This window comes from Oreochromis niloticus, linkage group LG22 (assembly GCF_001858045.2).
Source record: "Oreochromis niloticus isolate F11D_XX linkage group LG22, O_niloticus_UMD_NMBU, whole genome shotgun sequence".
Lineage (NCBI taxonomy): Eukaryota > Metazoa > Chordata > Actinopteri > Cichliformes > Cichlidae > Oreochromis > Oreochromis niloticus.
In genome coordinates this window covers 8,300,459-8,318,745 of record NC_031985.2, presented here as the reverse complement: position 1 = coordinate 8,318,745, position 18,287 = coordinate 8,300,459, and the positions used below count along the sequence as shown (strand labels likewise).

At 42.6% G+C, this 18,287-nt stretch overlaps 2 protein-coding genes and 1 long non-coding RNA gene across 9 annotated transcripts in view; 2 read left to right on the top strand and 1 right to left on the bottom strand.

Moving 5' to 3' along the window:
* Window positions 1-2,794: 2,794 nt before the first annotated feature.
* Window positions 2,795-6,784, top strand: hsd17b8 (hydroxysteroid (17-beta) dehydrogenase 8). The gene is given in 9 exon segments (NM_001279536.1): window positions 2,795-2,859; window positions 3,775-3,977; window positions 4,054-4,170; window positions 4,362-4,457; window positions 5,217-5,302; window positions 5,377-5,461; window positions 5,706-5,748; window positions 6,423-6,497; window positions 6,591-6,784. Coding segments are annotated over 9 exon segments (771 nt in total). The 5' UTR covers window positions 2,795-2,813; the 3' UTR covers window positions 6,611-6,784.
* Window positions 6,785-10,078: 3,294 nt separating this feature from the next.
* col11a2 (collagen, type XI, alpha 2) overlaps window positions 10,079-18,287 on the bottom strand; it is a 43,926-nt gene continuing 35,717 nt past the window's right edge. For all 7 annotated transcript variants that reach the window (XM_005478396.4, XM_025902425.1, XM_019350668.2 and 4 more), the window contains 33 exons: window positions 18,211-18,255; window positions 17,966-18,019; window positions 17,632-17,676; window positions 17,475-17,528; window positions 17,279-17,332; window positions 17,150-17,203; window positions 16,775-16,972; window positions 16,600-16,653; window positions 16,205-16,312; window positions 16,003-16,110; window positions 15,797-15,850; window positions 15,618-15,671; window positions 15,279-15,386; window positions 15,092-15,145; window positions 14,937-14,990; window positions 14,633-14,686; window positions 14,496-14,549; window positions 14,279-14,386; window positions 14,116-14,169; window positions 13,896-13,949; window positions 13,756-13,809; window positions 13,276-13,329; window positions 12,928-13,035; window positions 12,743-12,796; window positions 12,432-12,593; window positions 12,274-12,327; window positions 12,130-12,165; window positions 11,980-12,033; window positions 11,613-11,898; window positions 11,359-11,468; window positions 10,983-11,051; window positions 10,582-10,818; window positions 10,079-10,286 (listed from right to left, as the gene is read on the bottom strand). In XM_005478396.4, the coding sequence (XP_005478453.1) occupies window positions 10,140-10,286; window positions 10,582-10,818; window positions 10,983-11,051; window positions 11,359-11,468; window positions 11,613-11,898; window positions 11,980-12,033; window positions 12,130-12,165; window positions 12,274-12,327; window positions 12,432-12,593; window positions 12,743-12,796; window positions 12,928-13,035; window positions 13,276-13,329; window positions 13,756-13,809; window positions 13,896-13,949; window positions 14,116-14,169; window positions 14,279-14,386; window positions 14,496-14,549; window positions 14,633-14,686; window positions 14,937-14,990; window positions 15,092-15,145; window positions 15,279-15,386; window positions 15,618-15,671; window positions 15,797-15,850; window positions 16,003-16,110; window positions 16,205-16,312; window positions 16,600-16,653; window positions 16,775-16,972; window positions 17,150-17,203; window positions 17,279-17,332; window positions 17,475-17,528; window positions 17,632-17,676; window positions 17,966-18,019; window positions 18,211-18,255 (2,847 nt within the window). In that variant the 3' untranslated portion in view covers window positions 10,079-10,139. The remainder of the gene's footprint in view (window positions 10,287-10,581; window positions 10,819-10,982; window positions 11,052-11,358; window positions 11,469-11,612; window positions 11,899-11,979; window positions 12,034-12,129; window positions 12,166-12,273; window positions 12,328-12,431; window positions 12,594-12,742; window positions 12,797-12,927; window positions 13,036-13,275; window positions 13,330-13,755; window positions 13,810-13,895; window positions 13,950-14,115; window positions 14,170-14,278; window positions 14,387-14,495; window positions 14,550-14,632; window positions 14,687-14,936; window positions 14,991-15,091; window positions 15,146-15,278; window positions 15,387-15,617; window positions 15,672-15,796; window positions 15,851-16,002; window positions 16,111-16,204; window positions 16,313-16,599; window positions 16,654-16,774; window positions 16,973-17,149; window positions 17,204-17,278; window positions 17,333-17,474; window positions 17,529-17,631; window positions 17,677-17,965; window positions 18,020-18,210; window positions 18,256-18,287) is intronic.
* Window positions 16,194-16,749, top strand: LOC112843564 (uncharacterized). The gene is made up of 2 exons (XR_003216001.1): window positions 16,194-16,328; window positions 16,592-16,749. It is a non-coding gene; the product is annotated as an uncharacterized LOC112843564 (long non-coding RNA).

Genomic DNA, 18,287 nt, shown 5'->3' with positions numbered 1-18,287 from the left:
TGCTCTCTGTAACCCCACAGACCAGCTGAAACTTCCAAACATGAGTTTTTTTTTGACAACAGATAAAAGTCCAGAATAACAGAAGATCATTTAAGTATTTGATGTCACATTTAAAATCTATTCTTAACTTGGGAGTCTTAATAATATTAAACTGAACCTTTTATTAACATTTTATTAATGATATATTTATATCAGCCTTTAAATGTATTAAGTAATGAGGCTGACAGCTGGGACAAAAACATGTAAAGATATTTTTGTGATATTTTAATTGGAGTTTATGTAAATTAAGGTGTTTTTTCTGTTCCAGCAGAATTAGTTTTTGCTCTTAGTCTAGTTTGGCTCATTTTTCATGAAAGCTCCTTGAAAGATGAAAGTGAAAACCAGACGAAGCAGTCAGAAGTTACCAGGCAACAGGATCTCTTCTTGGAAAATAAATAGAGCAAAGAGGACACTGTGAACTGGACTTCAGCACATCGCTGACGCTGCTGATAAACTTCTGTTTCATTTCTCAGGAAAAAGCTGGACTGGATTTCACTGCAGAGTTATTACAGACACTTAAAAACAGTGCAAGAATAAAAACAGACAACAGAATTATGACGAAGACGATTGTAAATCAAAACCATGTGTGTTCCTCTAAAGGTTTCTGCAGCACATCAGTGTCAGATTTACTGATCATAAGATATTTAATGAGAATATTTAAATAAATCTACACAGTAAATAAGGAAAATTAACTATATTCTAAACTATAAACGTTACTGAGTTCTCACTGCGGTGTAGACTGATGCACTGAGTGTTTCTTCTTCAGTCATCTTTCTCACTCACTATGTGTTAATAGACCTCTCTGCATTGAATCATACTTGTTATTAATCTCTGTCTCTCTTCCACAGCATGTCTTTATCCTGTCTTCCTTCTCTCACCCCAACAGGTCGCAGCAGATGGCCCCGCCCCTCCCTGAGCCTGGTTCTGCCAGAGGTTTCTTCCTGTTAAAAGGGAGTTTTTCCTTCCCACTGTCGCCAAAGTGCTTGCTCATAGGGGGTCATATGATTGTAGGGTCTACGTTACAATATAAACGTATATTGTTTATATTGTATATTAAGGTGACTGTTGTTGTGATTTGGTGCTGTATAAATAAAATTGAATTGAAGAGACTGATAACAGAGATTGACTGCCCTCCAGTGGCCACAATAAGTAATTACACCACTGGTATCCTGCCACATGTAAATACTTCCGGTATTGTGGCAACCACAAGAGCACCTGGCTTCAGCCACTGTAAGGTGTGGAGCTCCACAGTAGGTGGAAACGTGTGACTTCGACTTTAATAGCGAAAATTACATTGCGTTTTGACCACATTGACGGAGCAGAGAAAATATACTAGACAACAGATTAAGTTGAAATTATGAGATAAGAACATTTTGCATGTAAAAAATACAGTTTAGTTTTCAGCAGAAATAACATGTTACACTTAACATGCAATAGATTTGGGGAGAAAAGTCTTTACAAAAAGATACTTTACAAGATACTTTTATTTGAGACATATGTATGTACTGACATACAATTTAATAAAGGCTAACTAAAATCTGGGCAATAAAATACATGAATAAAGTGCAATGTGCAGTAAATGGACCAATTTACATTGATGTTACAGACAGTGAAAAGTAGTGAAGTGAATTTGTTCAATAAGAACCAAAAAACAAATACATTTGAAAGTGACCGTTATATAGGTGTCAAAAGAACACATTTTTCTTTACTCAAGTAAAAGTATAGATACCTCTGTTTAAAAATACTCTAGTAAAAGTATTGACTCATGTTTTTACTCAAGTGGAAGTAAAAAGTACAGGCTCCAAAACATACGTAAAGTACAAAAGTATAAAGTAAGGTAAAGTAAAAGTAGAAAGTAGGCACAAAAAAGTAGCGAAGTAAAGTACAGATACCCCAGAAGTCTACTAAAGTACAGTAACAAAGTATTTCTACTTCGTTTCTTTCCATCTCTGATGCCAACAATAAATCATATTTTAATGCATAATGTGGTTTAAAGACTCCAGCTCTCTTACTTAAACCAGAGCCAGGAAACAAACATATCTGTGTTTCTCTGCCATGGAGCACGAAAAAAATTACAAGTTTAAAAATGACCGTTTTAAATATTTAAATGTTGTAACGCATGATCAGTGTAAGCGGACTAGTTGATTCCTACTAACGGTGAATGACTCTGTTCCAACCTTTACGATCCACTTGCGCGGTTTCCACTGTATCTTTGCAAGTCACGTCACGTGTTTCTGCCTACCGTGGTGGTGACGTGTTTCCGCTTTCTGTGGCGCTCCACAGTGGCTGCAGTGTTAGACCCTTCTCAGTGATCGCTGGTATTTAAACAGCTGTAAATGACATGTTAGACTAGAATCTGTGAAACATATGTTATGAAGGAAATGTCTTTGTTAAGGGTGAAAGAACAACAAATATAACACAACAGTTCTGTAAAGATATTTAAGTGGCCAAAAGTTTGGCTTGATCATAATGTAGAAACAATAATCATAAAGTCATAAAGATGCCTAAAAAACAGGGCATTTATTTGTTTTTAGATAGAACCGCTGTGTAAATCCTGTTGACTACAGTCTATTTGACATTTTAGGTAAAGACATTACACATAAAAAACATACACAACATTTTTGATAGACGGTCACTTTTTGGCCCAACACCGGTATCGATTTCAAAATAAAATGCCTGTATTGGCTTTTATTCTTTTACTGATGATGTTGGGTTTTCTCGTTTTTATCGCCGCCTGATGGACAAACCTGAAACTACAACAACAGCAAACTGTCATGGCGGCTGCCACAAGGCTCATTTCAAGGTTGACGCTGGTCACCGGTTAGTTTATGTTTTTATTACAGATCATTCACAGAGAAATAAACATCTTTTTGTCTCAGATGTTTTTGCTCCGTTAAACCGGGAGAGGTTTTCTCCGTTATCTCCGCAGCTGAAGGAAACTCGCTCTTAAACTTCTCTGCGACTTCAGAGGAGCTGTGAAGTTTCAGACTGACGTTCAAACTAAGGAGATTTATTTTGTATCATGTGAAGCTTTTGAAAGTATTCAGCAGCAGCTGATTCATATATAATTAGACGCATCTGTGCAGCTCGGTTATTGTTGCCGTGGAATAAACTGACGACAGGAAAGGCGAAAGGATCGTTCATATAGCCCACTCCTTCTTCCGGTCAGTTTCTCTACCAGATATTCCCAAAGATAACAATACATTATTTTTAATGCACACTAATTAATTATTCAGAGTTTAGGCTGCTTGCAGGTTATAAAGAGATTAAAATTTAGGCTCCAGCTCGACATCTGATGCATAATAAATTTCACCTGTGGAGAAAATGTGAGTTCATATTGTGTTTTAGTGGAGATAATGTTTTTATTGTAGCTCAGGTTAGTTTCCTGTCCTTTGCTCCTCATGTTTAAGTCATTTGTAGTAAATCCCAACCTTTCATTTTAAAACAGGAAACACAAACATCAGAAACATTCATTTCCAGGCAGGCAGCACATCAGCAGCTCCTAAACTATTAAATGTGGATGTTTAATCAGAGCAGGAAGCTTTGAGTGGACCTGAGAGCCCTGCAGTCGTGTTTTCACAACTAACTCTAGTCCAGATGTTTTTGTGGTGACTTTTTTTTGTTTTCATTTCAGAAACATCCTGAGCTCCTGATGCCTCAGACAGCACCGTCTCAGGCTGCTGTTTCCTCCTCTCTGCTCCTGCTCTGACTTCACGCTCCTCTCTTCCCACCCAGGTGGAGGCAGTGGGATCGGGCGGGCGGTGTGCCAGCGTTTGGCCTCTGAGGGCGCCTCCGTGGTGATCGCTGACCTCAGCGAGGAGTCGGCCAATGAGACGCTGGGGAGTCTGCAGAGCGACCTCAGAGGGCAGGTCCACATGGCGGCTGTAGTGGACGTGTCGTCTAAAGAGAGCATCAAGAAGCTGGTAACGAGTGTGCAGGTGAGAACAACGCTCCTGCTGCGTGTTCGTCTTTTCCTCCTCCTCCTTCTTTAACGTAAGCTCGTTCCTCCTGCAGACTCGGTACTTCCAGCCTCCCTCGGTGTGCGTGAACGCAGCCGGCATCACTCAGGACGACTTCCTGCTCAACATGGAGGAGGAGCAGTTTGATAAAGTCATCCAGATCAACCTGAAGGTAGGCGGTGCTGACACCTGGCAGCTTCTCCTCCATCTCACACTGCAGGCTGAGAGACGACTGAGAGACAGAACAGTGACGGGCTGTTTATTTGTTTCCTGTTAGTGATTAAATCCACTCGAGCTCACAGGTAAAAATATATTTGAATCTTGTGTTAGATCAGAGTGAAAGGATTCATTTTTCTCTCCCAGGGCTCATTCTTGATCACTCAGGCGGTCGCTCAGGCTCTGGTGGCCTGTGGAGCGCCCAAAGGATCCATCATTACTGTGGGCAGCATCGTGGGAAAGGTGAGATATGAGCAGGCGCAGTTTGGGTCACAGTTTTGTACAGAAACATAAAAAAATGAGTCAAAGTTGGAGATTTTTGTTCTTTAGTTTAATTTAAAGGGAGAAAATAAAATAACAAAAAGAATTAAAGACAGAAAAAAAATCTCATCATTATTCTGTTTACACACACAGAAGTAAAAAAGCACCCGAACATAAACCTGTAGGCAGGCTTTGAGTTTACAGTTCTGTATAAACTGTCCTGTTTATGTCTCTGGTTCCAAACCTGCACATTATTAATGAAACTCTTATTTTTTACTCTGAGAATGAAGCTGAGCTGACAGCAGACTGAAGTCTCAGCAGTGACTCGTCCTGCAGCTCTGCTTTAGTTGAGATGCATTCAGTGTCCTGTGAGACGATCGAGTCGCGGCAGTTTCAGTGTCAGTTTATTTTCCTGCTTGACTTTTTTTGAGTTTCTTCACATCTGTTTGAAATTAATTGTATTTACATTTTATTTTTACATCTTAATTGATATATTTGTGTAAATAAAAGCTCCAACTCAGAATTGGATCTTGTGTTTGTGCTGGCTTCAGGTAGAAGTGCAGTACATGATCCTGCAGATGATGTCTGAGTTTTTGTTGCCTTGAAGTTTTCAAAGTAAAAGACGCATGAAAGATATTGTATTCCAGAAGCATCTTTAAAAACCACTGCAGGTGTTCCTCTCTCTGCGGGTCCATTATGGTTTATGGGGTCTCATGTCTGTGTTGTGGTTGTTGTTTGCAGGTAGGAAACATCGGTCAGGCTAACTACGCTGCCTCTAAAGCTGGAGTCGAGGGTTTAACAAGGACCGCCGCCAAAGAGCTCAGCAGGTAAAATAAAGTGATGCAGCGAGGCGCATGAGCTGACCGGAAACTCACCTGTGTCTCCGCCTCTCTCCCTCCAGGTTTGGGATTCGCTGTAACTGCGTGCTGCCGGGGTTCATTACGACTCCAATGACAGATAAAGTGCCAGAGAAGGTTATTAGCAAGGTACAACACACACACACACACACACACACACAGGTACCTGCTGAATGTGACGTGAAGCTAAAATAAAACATTTGATTATTTTAGTTTTTTCCTTTTTTCAAAACATTTTCATGGAGTCGGATCACTGCAGCGAGCTGTTAAATATCATAAAAACTCATAAAAATATCGTGACTGAAACAAAGCTGCCAACATATTTATTTACTTTCTGCTCCTCAGTGAAGCTGCAGCCATGTTTGTGTTTCAGATCGAGTCCTTGGTGCCTCTGGGAAGGATGGGCGAGCCAGCAGGTCAGTTTCACATCACTGATGCTTTTCACTGTCACTCTTCATCCAGGACATCAGATTCATACATGTGTCCTTCTGCTCCGGCCACACCGACGCCAGCTGCGTTTAAATGAACCTAAAGCTGTTAGATGAGTGTGATTTGTCCAAACATATATATGGAACATGAGAACATCAGTGTTTCTGCATTTTAGAGTCATCAGCCACTTTAACGAGTGGTAAAATAGGACTGTGTTAGAAAACAGGAGTCACACTGAAACTGTGTCACACACGCTGAAACAACCGTTCAAAATACAGCCAAAATTCACTTTTTTGCGTTTTTCTCAGAGAATAACGAGAAACAGATCAAACATCTGTTTCTGTTACACTGCTTCATTAGGATGATGCAGTTTTAGAGTTTACACTGTGACACTCACAGCGGGGAACAAAACAATTGACGAGTTGAAGTTTTTCAAACAAATGTGTTTTTCAATTCTGAACAAAAAGTTTAGAGGGCTCAAAAATGCTGAAAAAAATTATGCATATTGAAAAATGCATAATTTCAGCCCAGCTGGTGCTCCGTGACAGCTGTAACTCAGAGAATGTTGGTAGCATGAAGGTGAACGTTTGCATGGCCTCATAAAACAAACTAAAGTTAATTTATTAAAAAGATCAGCTGATCGTCTCTTTGCGTCCTCCAGAGGTCGCTGATGTCTGCGCCTTCCTCGCCTCGGACGACTCTCAGTACATCACCGGAGCCAGCATCGAAGTGACAGGTGCAGTTTCTCTATAAACATTTCATTTCATATGACAAATGTTTTCAGTTTAACGAGAATACCAACACATCAGGACTCGTCTTTCTTTGTCAGGCGGACTTTTCATGGGTTAAATCAGCCGTCCGGCGAGCGCGCGACTGAAGACTGTGAGACTAGTTTCTACGTAATTATTATTTTTTGACTTGATTTTGATTGTGTGAATGTTTTTGTAATTTTGATGTGACCCTGTCACATGTTGTCTTAATAAACACTAGAATGTAATGTTGACTATAAATGAAGCTTTAAAAAAGTTTTAACTTGTTTGTGTGTTTTTGGGGCACAGCTGGGATTTGAACCAGCTGCTTTCGAGTTACAGGCATGTTTTAGTCTTTAGTGTCTCCACACCATCATCACCACCAGAGCCTCCTCAGGCTTCCTGTCTTCTCTGAGAAGGTTTACATAATAATTCTGGCTTTAAAAACATTGTTGGAGGTCAAAGGTCAGAACACAGAGTTTGAACCTGAAGGCTGAGCGTCCTCAGATGTCTGAGCTGAGCTGCTGGCAGGCCTTTCAGGGCTGTTTGTTTCATAATCGGAAGCATCTTTGCTCCATCTGTGCTGCAGTTTTTCTGTCTTTTATTGTTGAAACCACAGCAGTTTGCACTTTGAGTCGTCTTCAGCAGATGCTGTTTCTCAGCTAAACATGTGAGTTTGGAAACAGGACCCATAATCTCAAAGACGACGTACCAGCACATTACATCCCCCCTCTGAGTGACACAGCTGTGCTTGTCTTGGTTTTAGAAGTTTAAATACAGCCGCTGAGAGGAGGAGAGAAAAACAACAACGATGCCAAAATCTGTCTGTGAAAAACTCGAGCAAAGAAAAACTGAGGTTTCTGTTTTTGTCTTTATAAAAAGTGAAGCTAGCAGTTCTCAAACAATCCTGTCTTTACTCAAAAACACATAAAATGTCTGAAAGCATTTTGAAATAATTACTTGCAGAGAACAAAGTTAAGCTAATGAGGTTAACGAGTTAATCCCAGTTCTTTAAAAGTCTGTGACTAGTGATGAAACCAAACTGATGCTGATCTAAATAAAGAGGAAAACAGGGGCATAATTTCAGTATGGCCACAAGATGTCGCTGTTTCACCTTCTAGTAACAAATAGAAACAGCAATCACTAAAGTAGACCATAATAAATAATTAATGGAGAGCACATAAACAATTTCAAGTTAAGGATATTTTGTTATATTACCAAGACATAAATTAATATTGTCACCAATGCAGATTATGCTACTAAAGATTTTGGGAAAATACATTAAAGTAAAAAAACAAAACATGAAGCTGATCCAGAAGATAAATTAATTAAAAAATGCACAGAGATAAAAACATAATTACCAAGAAAACCTGTAGAGCTCTTTAAACTGCTAAATAATAAAGCATTTAAAATACATTATTAATAGACATTGTTCCCTATGTTGTTGCCTATGAACAAGTACTTTGACAAATAGCGACACCTTGTGGCCCTGTGCAGTAAAATCATGACAGCAGTTTGGAAGAAAAACAAGAGTCAAGCAGCTCTTTTTAAAAAGATTATATATTACAGAAACAAGAATTTTAAAAAATTACTTACAGACACTATAAAATACTTTTTTCTTTTTTCAGCACCATATTTTTAAGTTGAAATGGCTTCAACACAATAAAAACAAACAAATAGTTGAGGTCATTCTCTCTGGAGGAGGGCAGATTTCTTTGGTTTTGGGTTTTTCGGTCATCCATCCTCCAGTTTCCTGCTATATATATTTAAAAAAGCACAAACAAATAAAACCAGAACCCCAGAATTAAATCACCTCATCATTTTTCACTTTCCATCCCACAGTGGCGACGACCTTCGCCCCCCTGCCTCTCACAGCCGCTCTCCCCCGTGGTGGTTCAGAAATGTAAACCGTGCCTCAGTATTTTTACCATCACAGCTCAGATCGATGCAGACTTTAAGTAAAAAGTTGTTCCGCGATTGCAAACCTGCAAAAGCCAACAAGTGAAACAGCAGCAAGGACAGGGACGTGACAGAGGTGGAGAGTCACCGTTTAATCATTACAGTGGAAGCAGGATGTAACAGCACAGTACAGTCGATGCAAACACTAAGACGGGATCTTACAGTAACGTGTGGCCACAGATTCTTATTTTTATTCCGTACAAAAGGAGTCTGAACAGGGCGGAGCACCGCGGTGAGTTTGACCTTCAAGTGTCAGCTGCAGGAAATAAATACAAACCACATGTGACTGAAATATTGGTTGGTTCTTGTTTTTTTAATCTCAAAGCACCCTGTTAGTTTTAAATAAATACAATAGAATATCACTATTTCTGTACAAATGGTATGTAATGCACATCTTCCCCAGGTACAAGCTTCATGAATTAGAAGAGACTACAGGAAGGAGTCGGAGTGGACACTACACCTTTGACACGTTTGTGTAATTAGCACCTTGCCACACAGGTCAGTAAAAGCGTGCATTTTTATTCGCTGCTCCTGGAAAAACAGGAGGGATCTGAAGCTCAGACATGTTTAAACACTGATGCAAAACAACAAAGAGTCCAGACTCAGCAAACACCGGAGCGGCGTGGTGTTAGCGGCCTCGGTGAGGAGTGATTTAAAGAATCAGGTCTTTAAAAAAAGGCACCAGCAGCATGCAAATACAACAGCACTGCATTTAGCACAGTTTACAAAATGAATGGCTTTGATTTCACTGATCACACGTCTCTCCTGCCTCGTGCATGCATCACATCGGCTCAGCGCGGTCTCGCTCCTCTCGGGTGGAGGAGGGATTGTCCTGCACCTCACCACACGTTAACCTCGGTGCTCAGTTCCCTGTGTTTCTGCTGGTGTCATTAATTCTTTGGTTCCTTAAAGTGTAAAAAGATCTGAATGTTTCTGTAAACAGCATGACTGAAGAGTCGCCCCTGATGACCTCACAAAGAGCTTCATCTACAGCTCAGGGGAACGTTTCTGACCTCTGGCTGTTGTTTTATGGTCACGTTTGTCTCCTGTTTTGCTTTCATGTGATTTTAACTGCATCACAGATAAAGGCGGCTGCACGGGAGCCTCTCACAGCCCGAGCGACCGTCAGTCATGCTGCCTGCAGAGTGAATGTCGATTAAAGAAGTGGGAATGAGTGTGACCCGTTTCTGGGAGGAGATGTTGGATGGGGAGGTAGAGGGGGGATCAGAGACGGGGGCTTCGGACCTCAGGTTGCCGGCTCGCTCTCAGGTCGGTGACGTTAAAGAAAACACTGTTTTATGTTGAAGAACGCTCCCTCCTGGTTTTATCTTCGTCTCTTGCGGCCAGTCGAAGGTTTCCTCTCCGCGAGTTTTTCAGATTTCTCTCCTCTTTTTTTGTTTTTTGACGTCCATTAATTGTTGGGAGGATGTTGGTTTCCCGGGCACGCACTTTACTGTGAGCGCGTGTTTGTCTCACAACAGCAACTGCATATGTAAGTGTGTGTGTGTGTGTGTGTGTGTGTGTGTGTGTGTGTGTGTGTGTGTGTGTGTGTGTGTGTTTTATATCATTTACAAATTAATTTACAAATTACTGGGCATGAATGTTTTTTTCATATATAAGTGTGTCTCTAAGTGTGTGTGTGTTTGCGTGTATTGTGTGTGTTTGTGTTCTTAGGCTTGGAAACAAACAGGTCCCACTTCAAAACCAAACTGCTGGTTTTTCTCCCCAAAGTCTGACACCTTGATATCCCGCAGAGGAAGATGCTCCAGCTGTGGCGTGCTGATCTCCAGGACCGTCCTGTCGAAGCCCTTACGATACTGAGAAGAGACACAGAGACACACGTCAGAAAAACACAAAATGAAAAAGGTTTATAAAGTTTGTGTAAGTTGGCATATTAGTTTGAAAAGAAGGCTGAAGTCAGAGCAGATGTGGTTCTTCTCTTTATATAAAACAGACTCTCCTGTTGCACCTGCTCAAAATTAAACAGCTAAACACTTCATAAAATCCTCTAAATGTTCCTCTTGTGTTTTGCAGCTACATGTGAAACTGTTTGTCATCATAGTGTAATTAGTGATCGTTCTCAAACTGAAATCAACTCGTGTGTGAACTCACAGAGCAGCCATCGATCAAGGCTTTGATGTAGGGGTTGGTCTCATAGCTCAGCTCCTCGTCGTTGGCACCCAGGAAGTGCAGCGCCCTTTGGTAGTTGTTCTTGGCGCTTTGGTCGGCCCAGGCCACGGAGCGGTGGCAGTGGTAGGTGAGGTTCTGACGGGCCTGGACGCTCAGGAGGCGCAGGAAGCCCAGCTGGACCACGCCCACGGGCTCACCGTTAGAGTCGACGTAGGAGAACTGAGAGGAGGAGAACGGAGAGGAGAGGAAAGGATTTAATGATAAGACAACAAGCAGCAAGGAGGAAAAGTGTAAGAGCAAAAGAAAAGGATGCAAACAAACGAGGGAAAGAAGGTGAAACAGGTCAAGCTAAGAACTAAACTATTAAACTTTTAATTACTGACCTTACTACCAGTGGAAAACTGACTGTACCACGATCCTGGAGTCTCTTTGTCCCAGGAGCTCATCTCCACCTGTGACCACAATGATCCACGTCACACATTATAGTTAAGTTTAATTTAATCTCTGTTTTCACACAGACAGATAAAAACACCTTTTTTTTTTACCTAGACGGCAAATTTTCTCAACATTACTGCTCTAACATTTTATTATAAATGTTAAATAATCTTTTAGTTTTTGACATATAAATGAGAAAATAGAAACCACCACAAACGCTTCAGGAACCCAAACATGTTGGAAATGTAACCAAATTATTATGAGTTTAGTTAATAAACCTGTTTTTTGACACAGTTGTTGTTTTTTCCAGATTGCTGGACTGACCGTGTTGACGTCCTTGCTCGGGTACAAACACGTCTCTCCAGTAGTAAAATTACAGAAGACCTTGAAGGAGTCTCTGGAGCAGCCCTGATTGGGGTCGATCCAGTACTCACCTGCAGAGGGCGACAGAGGAAAGAGGTGGAAAAATCTAAAAGTCTGACTTTGACTCTTAAAGACATTCATCATCCTGGTACTGATATAAGTGCCAGGATCAGCTGGCAGGTGTGTTTTTGGGTTTTGTGGTTTGTTTCCGTTACCGTCTTTGAGGTCCGGCTGGCTGAGGTTCAGGTCCTGGCAGGTGCGCGCGGGGCTGTCCTGAGTGCCCAGAGGGAAACGCATCGTCTCGATCTCTTGACGGAGGGAGTTGAGAGAGCCAAAGATCTCCTCCATGCCTTCGCTGCCCATCAGGAACTCGGTGCCGGCGGTGTCAGATGCCGGCATGTCAGGGTCAAACTCCGGTGCCAGCTGGCTGGCATCGATGGAGCGTTTGGACTTGGGACTCCTCTGGATGGGCAGCGGCTGAATGACCTCACCAGGTGGGCCCTGGGAAGCAAGTTTACATCATTAGCTGCAGTTCAGAGAGCACATGGAGAAGATTTATATGAAGAAAGGTGGAGTACTGACAGGAGGTCCAGGAGGTCCCTGTACTCCTTTTTCTCCCTTTGGTCCAGCTCCTCCCTAAATCCAGCAGGAAAAGGAAAGAAGCATTACACATCCTATCCATCCATCTTTGGATTTTCTAACAGCTGCACTCATGTTAGCGTGTTTACTCACAGATGCACCCTTAGCTCCTTTGATACCTTGAGGACCCTGCAAAAGATGTCAGACTTTAATAAAACGGCTTCAATGACAGGTTTCAGGAGCAGGAGGAGGAAGAATGACGTCATGTTCCTGGAATAAAACAACACAAATACTTACAGGAAGACCAGGAGGACCAGCAGGGCCGAGGGGTCCGGTGCCTCCAGGAAGTCCCTGTGTTACAAGACATGAGAATCATTTCCATTTAAAAAAGAGTCAAATAAAATAACAAAGGTTTCACTGCCTGCTCTTCATCACGTGACAGAGGTCAAACTTACGGTCTCTCCTTTGGGTCCAGAGGATCCCTGAGGCCCAGGAAGGCCTCGGTCTCCCTTCTCTCCCTGCTCTCCCGGAGGTCCGATGAGACCGATAAGACCTTGGTGTCCCTTCTCTCCCTTGGCTCCGGGGTCTCCACGCAGCCCGGGCAAACCAGGCGGTCCCTGCAGGAGGAGAAGCAGAGAAAGAAGAAAAGAAGAGGATGAAAGCAGGAGGACAGAAAGGAAGAGGAAAGATGGAGGATTAAAGAAGGCAGCAGGAGCAAAGTGCAGCGTCACGGAGCATCAAGTGCAAACTTTGTGTTTGTTCTTACCAAAGGTCCAGGTGGTCCTTTCTCTCCAGCAGCTCCTGGTAATCCTTGCTCGCCCTGAAACACAATTATTAACACACTTAGTGAGCGAACAGCAACACATCAAACAACAAGTGTCACATACACACAGTGAATTTGCTTAGTTGCTGTTTGAATAAACCCAAAAATGACTGATAAACTGAACTGACCACTGATCCCGGGAGTCCTCGAAGACCTTCGGTTCCTGGTTTTCCTGGTTGACCCTGAGGGCCCACAGGACCCGTCTTTCCTGGGGGACCGACTGCACCTGGATCTCCCTGTGAAAGGTGACGCCAAAGAAACACGTTTAAAAGATTCTTTGCATCAGTAAAAGTTATGCATCACAAAAATAAGATTGATAAGAACCTGAGAAAAACAGAGTTAATCATTTATTGTAGAATCATTATTAGAAACAAAAGGGTCAGTAATCAGATGTAAACATAGTTTTGTCTTATCATCTGCCATAAGCTTATAGTTACTGTGATCTGTGCAGATCATTTAGTAACTGAAGGACTCACCTTGGTTCCCTTCTCTCCCTGACGCCCCTCTGCTCCTCTTGCACCAGCAGGACCCTGACATGTAAATGAGGTAACAGTGCATCAATGAACATAAGTGATAAAGTTCTGTATTCCTTCAAAGTTAATAAGCTTTTCACTAAATCATATAAATGTTTTGTATTTTAAATAGAGGCCAATTAAATACGACTACAGGAAAGAAACAGAATAAATGTTTGATGGTGTCCAGGATGCTTTCACTGTGCTGCGCTCAGGGTGGGTGTTTGGGTGGTGAATACTCTACCCTCAGTAAACACAGTGAGGCTGTGTCTCCTTATTTGACATAAATCTGTTTATGCTCAGGTAAATAAAATGTCAAACTGCAAAACTCTGTAGTTATTTTCACCTTTTTTAAAAGCTGGGAACATTTAAAAAATGGCTATATAGAAAAACTTGCTACTTAAGTGATCTTTCACAGCAGCAGGTTAGACTGGGAGACCTTACCCTCTTTCCTGGGGGGCCAGGAGGTCCGTTCTCACCAGGAGGTCCGGGGGTGCCCTGCGATAGGAGGCAGAGTGAGAAGATTGAGGAGCTGGATCATTTCTAATCCTTCATTTCTGCATCGTTGCATCTTTTTTACTCACAGCTTCTCCTGCTTCTCCGTCCTCTCCTCTCTCTCCCTTGGCACCATCCTGACCCTAAAGACAAAGACGATGATGTCAGAGGTTTTTCTTTGGGTTGTTCGGTTCAGCACAAAGGTCAAACGTGCAGTGAAGAGGCTGAACTGAACTGTCGACAGCTGTGGAGCCACATTTAACATCCCTGCAAATAAATAAACGTGAATCATTCAAAAACAACACTTACTCTGGGCCCAACCTCACCAGGGGGGCCGGGATCACCAGGGAAACCAACAGGACCCTGAAATTAATAAAAAAGACCCATGATTAAACACGGTAAAGAGATCTGCGGTCACTGATCTGTGTGGCAGTCTAACTGTGTATGTTCTGGTGTGTCCAGGTTCTCATACTGGGTTTCCTTTGGGCCCGTCGTCTCCTGGTCCTCCTCGTCCTCCGGCAGGTCCAGCAGTTCCAGGTTGGCCCGCCTCTCCCTTCTCTCCGCGCTCTCCACGAGGACCCTGTCCACAGAAGTGCACACCTCTTTGTTTACTCATGGATGATATTTAGATATCAGCGACAGCATGAGCTCCTGATGCATCGGCTCAAAATAGTGTTAAGACTGTTCACCTTCTTTCCAGGCTCTCCTACGATTCCAGGTGGTCCGGCCTCACCGGGCTCTCCCTGTGGAACAAACATCACACATTTTAATCCAGTTTTTCTTTTTTTGGACACAAAGCAGTAAAAATATTCCCTCACTACTGCACCTTCTCTCCAACAGGTCCAGGATTACCAATACCACCAGGAGGACCTTGAGGACCCTGAAAACAGACAAAAACAACTGATCAAATAATTTCCATCAACAGTTACTCAGAGGGAAAAGAATCAGATAATCTACTTAAATTAACGCTGAACAATGATTTTTAGTTTTATGAGAATTTACTATGATACAATTAACTTGATGTAAAAGGTTAGGTACCATTTTATTTCTGTTACTGAAACATTTTGAATAATTCCTGTTTAGCTTCCTGTGAGTTTCACAGAGGTTCAGTAAAAGCTCCAAACACTCACGTCAGCTCCGCTGGGTCCAGCAGGGCCACGGGGTCCTGGAGGGCCTGGAGGACCCTGGAAACATAAAGAGGATTTGGTTATTATCATCATTTCATTTATTTTGTTTCATACGTCTTTACCAGTTATTACAATATTCATGTGTTTGTGAAACTCACCATAGGTCCAACATCTCCCGTCTCTCCTTTCTCTCCGGATGGTCCTGGCAATCCCTGCAGAGCAAAGGTCAAAGTTCTGGATTAGGAGCTTTGCACAAGAGCGACGCTCGACGTGCACGAGTATTCACATCGAATCCAACATAAAGAAAGGAAGTGTTGTTGCTTTTTGATGTTTTCATGTTTTTACCTGGAGTCCGATGGGACCTGGTGCTCCTGGGAAGCCTCGAGTTCCCTCGTCACCTTTAGCTCCGAAAGGACCCTGCTGCCCCCTCGGTCCAAGATCTCCATCAGCACCCTGCACCACAGAAGAAGAACAACAAGGACATAAACAGGAGATAAGAACAGTTAATGTGCTGTTCTCCTGACTGGGTGGGTCTAAACTTCTCATCATATCAGGAATAATCGTGTATATTCGTCACATAACTACGTTTTCATTTTAACAAGACCTTTATCAAATCAGTAAAGTAAAAACTGCAGCCATCATCAAATGCAGGCACTTGAAATAAAAAAAAGAGTTTCTACTCACAGCTGGACCAGGCTGACCTACAGGACCGAGCGGCCCGGGTGGACCAGGAGGACCCTGCAAATAACCACAAACAAGCACATGAACATGAGAAACAACAATCATTAAGAAAGAAACAGCATTATTAGCTTCTGATCGTTACCATCAGAGGTAAATATGAACCCCTGATTTAAGTCACTCACATGCTCGCCTTTGCCTCCTTTGGCGCCCTTCTGACCGGGCTCTCCAACCTCACCCTGAAACAATAAACAAAATTCATTTTATTTCACACTCTGAGCTATTTTGACTCTTGACATACAGGCACCACCTTCTGAGGTGAAACATTCACCCTGCAGCTTTCCAAGAATCTTAAGCTAACGTGTGATCTCTGTTACTTAGAGTTACTGGCCTTGTCTCCGTCCTCGCCGGGAACTCCAGCTGTTCCAGCAGGGCCGGGCAGACCCACGGGACCCTGCACTCCGTCCCGACCTGCTGGGCCAATGGGCCCTTTCTCACCCTGAGCAGGAGAAAGAGAGAACAGAGAAATCAATAATTGATATTCATCATTAGCTGGACAGACTAAATTTGATTAACACATCCAGAAGACTCACAGGGACTCCCTTCTCTCCAGCTGGTCCAGGTGGGCCCTGAGGGCCTGGTCTGCCAGGAGGTCCAATGGGTCCAGCAGTACCAGCTGGGCCCCGCTCACCAGGAGACCCCTAAGAAATACATGAGGTCAGCACCAACCACAGCAGGTTTTCATTAAGTGAATAATTAATTCTTAAGTTGGAAGAATGAGTAACAGATTTTAAAAGTTTTTAAAATATTTCTATCTCACAGTGAGAGATTTGAAAAATGAAACAAACACAATGATGGTTAACGTCCAAACTCAGAGTACGCGCTGTTCTCTCCTCACTTAACTGAGAGATCCAGATTTGCCTCCATTATTTCTGCACTATGAACATTTTTTTAAATGAGTTGTTTTTTAATATGAACAGAAACCTACAGCAGGTCCAGGAGGTCCAGCAGGTCCTTCGCCTCCCTTCAGTCCTCCACCACCCTGGAAGAAATGACCATGAAGGAATAATCATCACACTCTTATTCTAATAACTGAGGTAAGAAATGTTTCTTAAACACCTGGATCCTGGCTTGATGACATATGCTGGATCATTTATACTCACAGGGGTTCCAGGAAGTCCTCTCTCTCCTGGGAAGCCTCTCAGTCCTGCAGGACCATCTTTTCCAGGGCGTCCTGGGGGTCCAGGGTCCCCCTTGGTGCCCTCTTTCCCTGAAGGACCAGGAAGCCCCTGCTCGCCAGGTGGACCTAGAGGTCCGGGATGGCCACGCTCACCCATGGGGCCGGTCTCTCCTGATGGGCCCTGGAAGATGGACATGAAGAGAGTTGAGAGAAGAAGAAAGCAATGATGGAAGGAAGAATGCAAAGCAGCAGGGTGTGAATATGGAGAAGTGAAGTGTGTAAGTTGGCTCGTGATTAAGAAGCTCGATGTGATTTGCTGTAGCAGTAACAGTATCTGCACCACGATGAATGAACTCACCTGAGGTCCAACAACTCCAGGAGGCCCAGGTGGACCCATTTTACCTTGGAAACCCTGCAAGAGACAAACTCAGTTAACAGTTTATCTAGAAATTATCTAGAATTAATAAAAAATACAAATTTAACTTACAACTTCTCCTCTCTGTCCGGGATGTCCTGGCAGCCCATCCTTTCCTGGTGGTCCCTGTAATAAAACAATAAACCAATTTTATCAAACTGTACAAAGTACCTCAGTTTTTTTATTAATAGCTCAGTGATATCAACCTGAATTTGTAGCATTACTAAAATCAGTCTGTGAGGAACCGTAAATGAAAACGTTTACTTACAGGAGGTCCCTTTGGTCCGGGGAAACCATTGGCTCCCTGAGGTCCTGGCAATCCCTGAGAAATCATATGTGGTAAAGTAAGAACATTAAATACATGACTCAAAATTAAAAGTAAGTTTTTCCAAGCAGGACACGCTTCTGTGAACTTCAACACTCACCCTCTCTCCAGGAGGACCATGAGGTCCATCACTTCCTGAGGTTCCCTGACAGGAGCAATAAAAGAAGAATGAATTAAATACAAACTCTTCTTTTTTTATTCAAATTATTTACAGGCAAAAATCAAAAGCAATAAATGTAAATGGTGTCGAGAGTTTTTAGGCAAGTCTTGTTTAAAAAAATAAATAAATCCAGCTCTGACATTTTTGTTCAAATATTAATATAAAGATGAGATCCGGGCAATTTCTTTCACACATTCATGGAAAATATGAAGTGAAAACAGGATTCATCAGTAAATCACAGTGTGGACAGTTTGTTTCAGGTGTGCAGACAAACCTTTGCTCCTGGCTTCCCCGTGGCCCCCCTCGGCCCTCTCTGCCCTCGGGGGCCCTGATGGTCAAAGACAGCACGTATAGTTAAGTTACTACGATACACTCAAATCATATGAAGGAATAATTAAACAACTCTGTGTTTCTGCTGATCACCAGAGGTTAAACTGATGATGAGTGATGTACTGTTATTCTTTAACACTGTGAGCAGAGCAGCTTCTAAAACCTGAACATGATAAACAGAAAAAGTACCGTCGGGCCTCTCTGTCCTCTCGGACCTGGTTTGCCAGAAGGACCCTGAAGAGAATCAGACAGACAGTTAACATTAA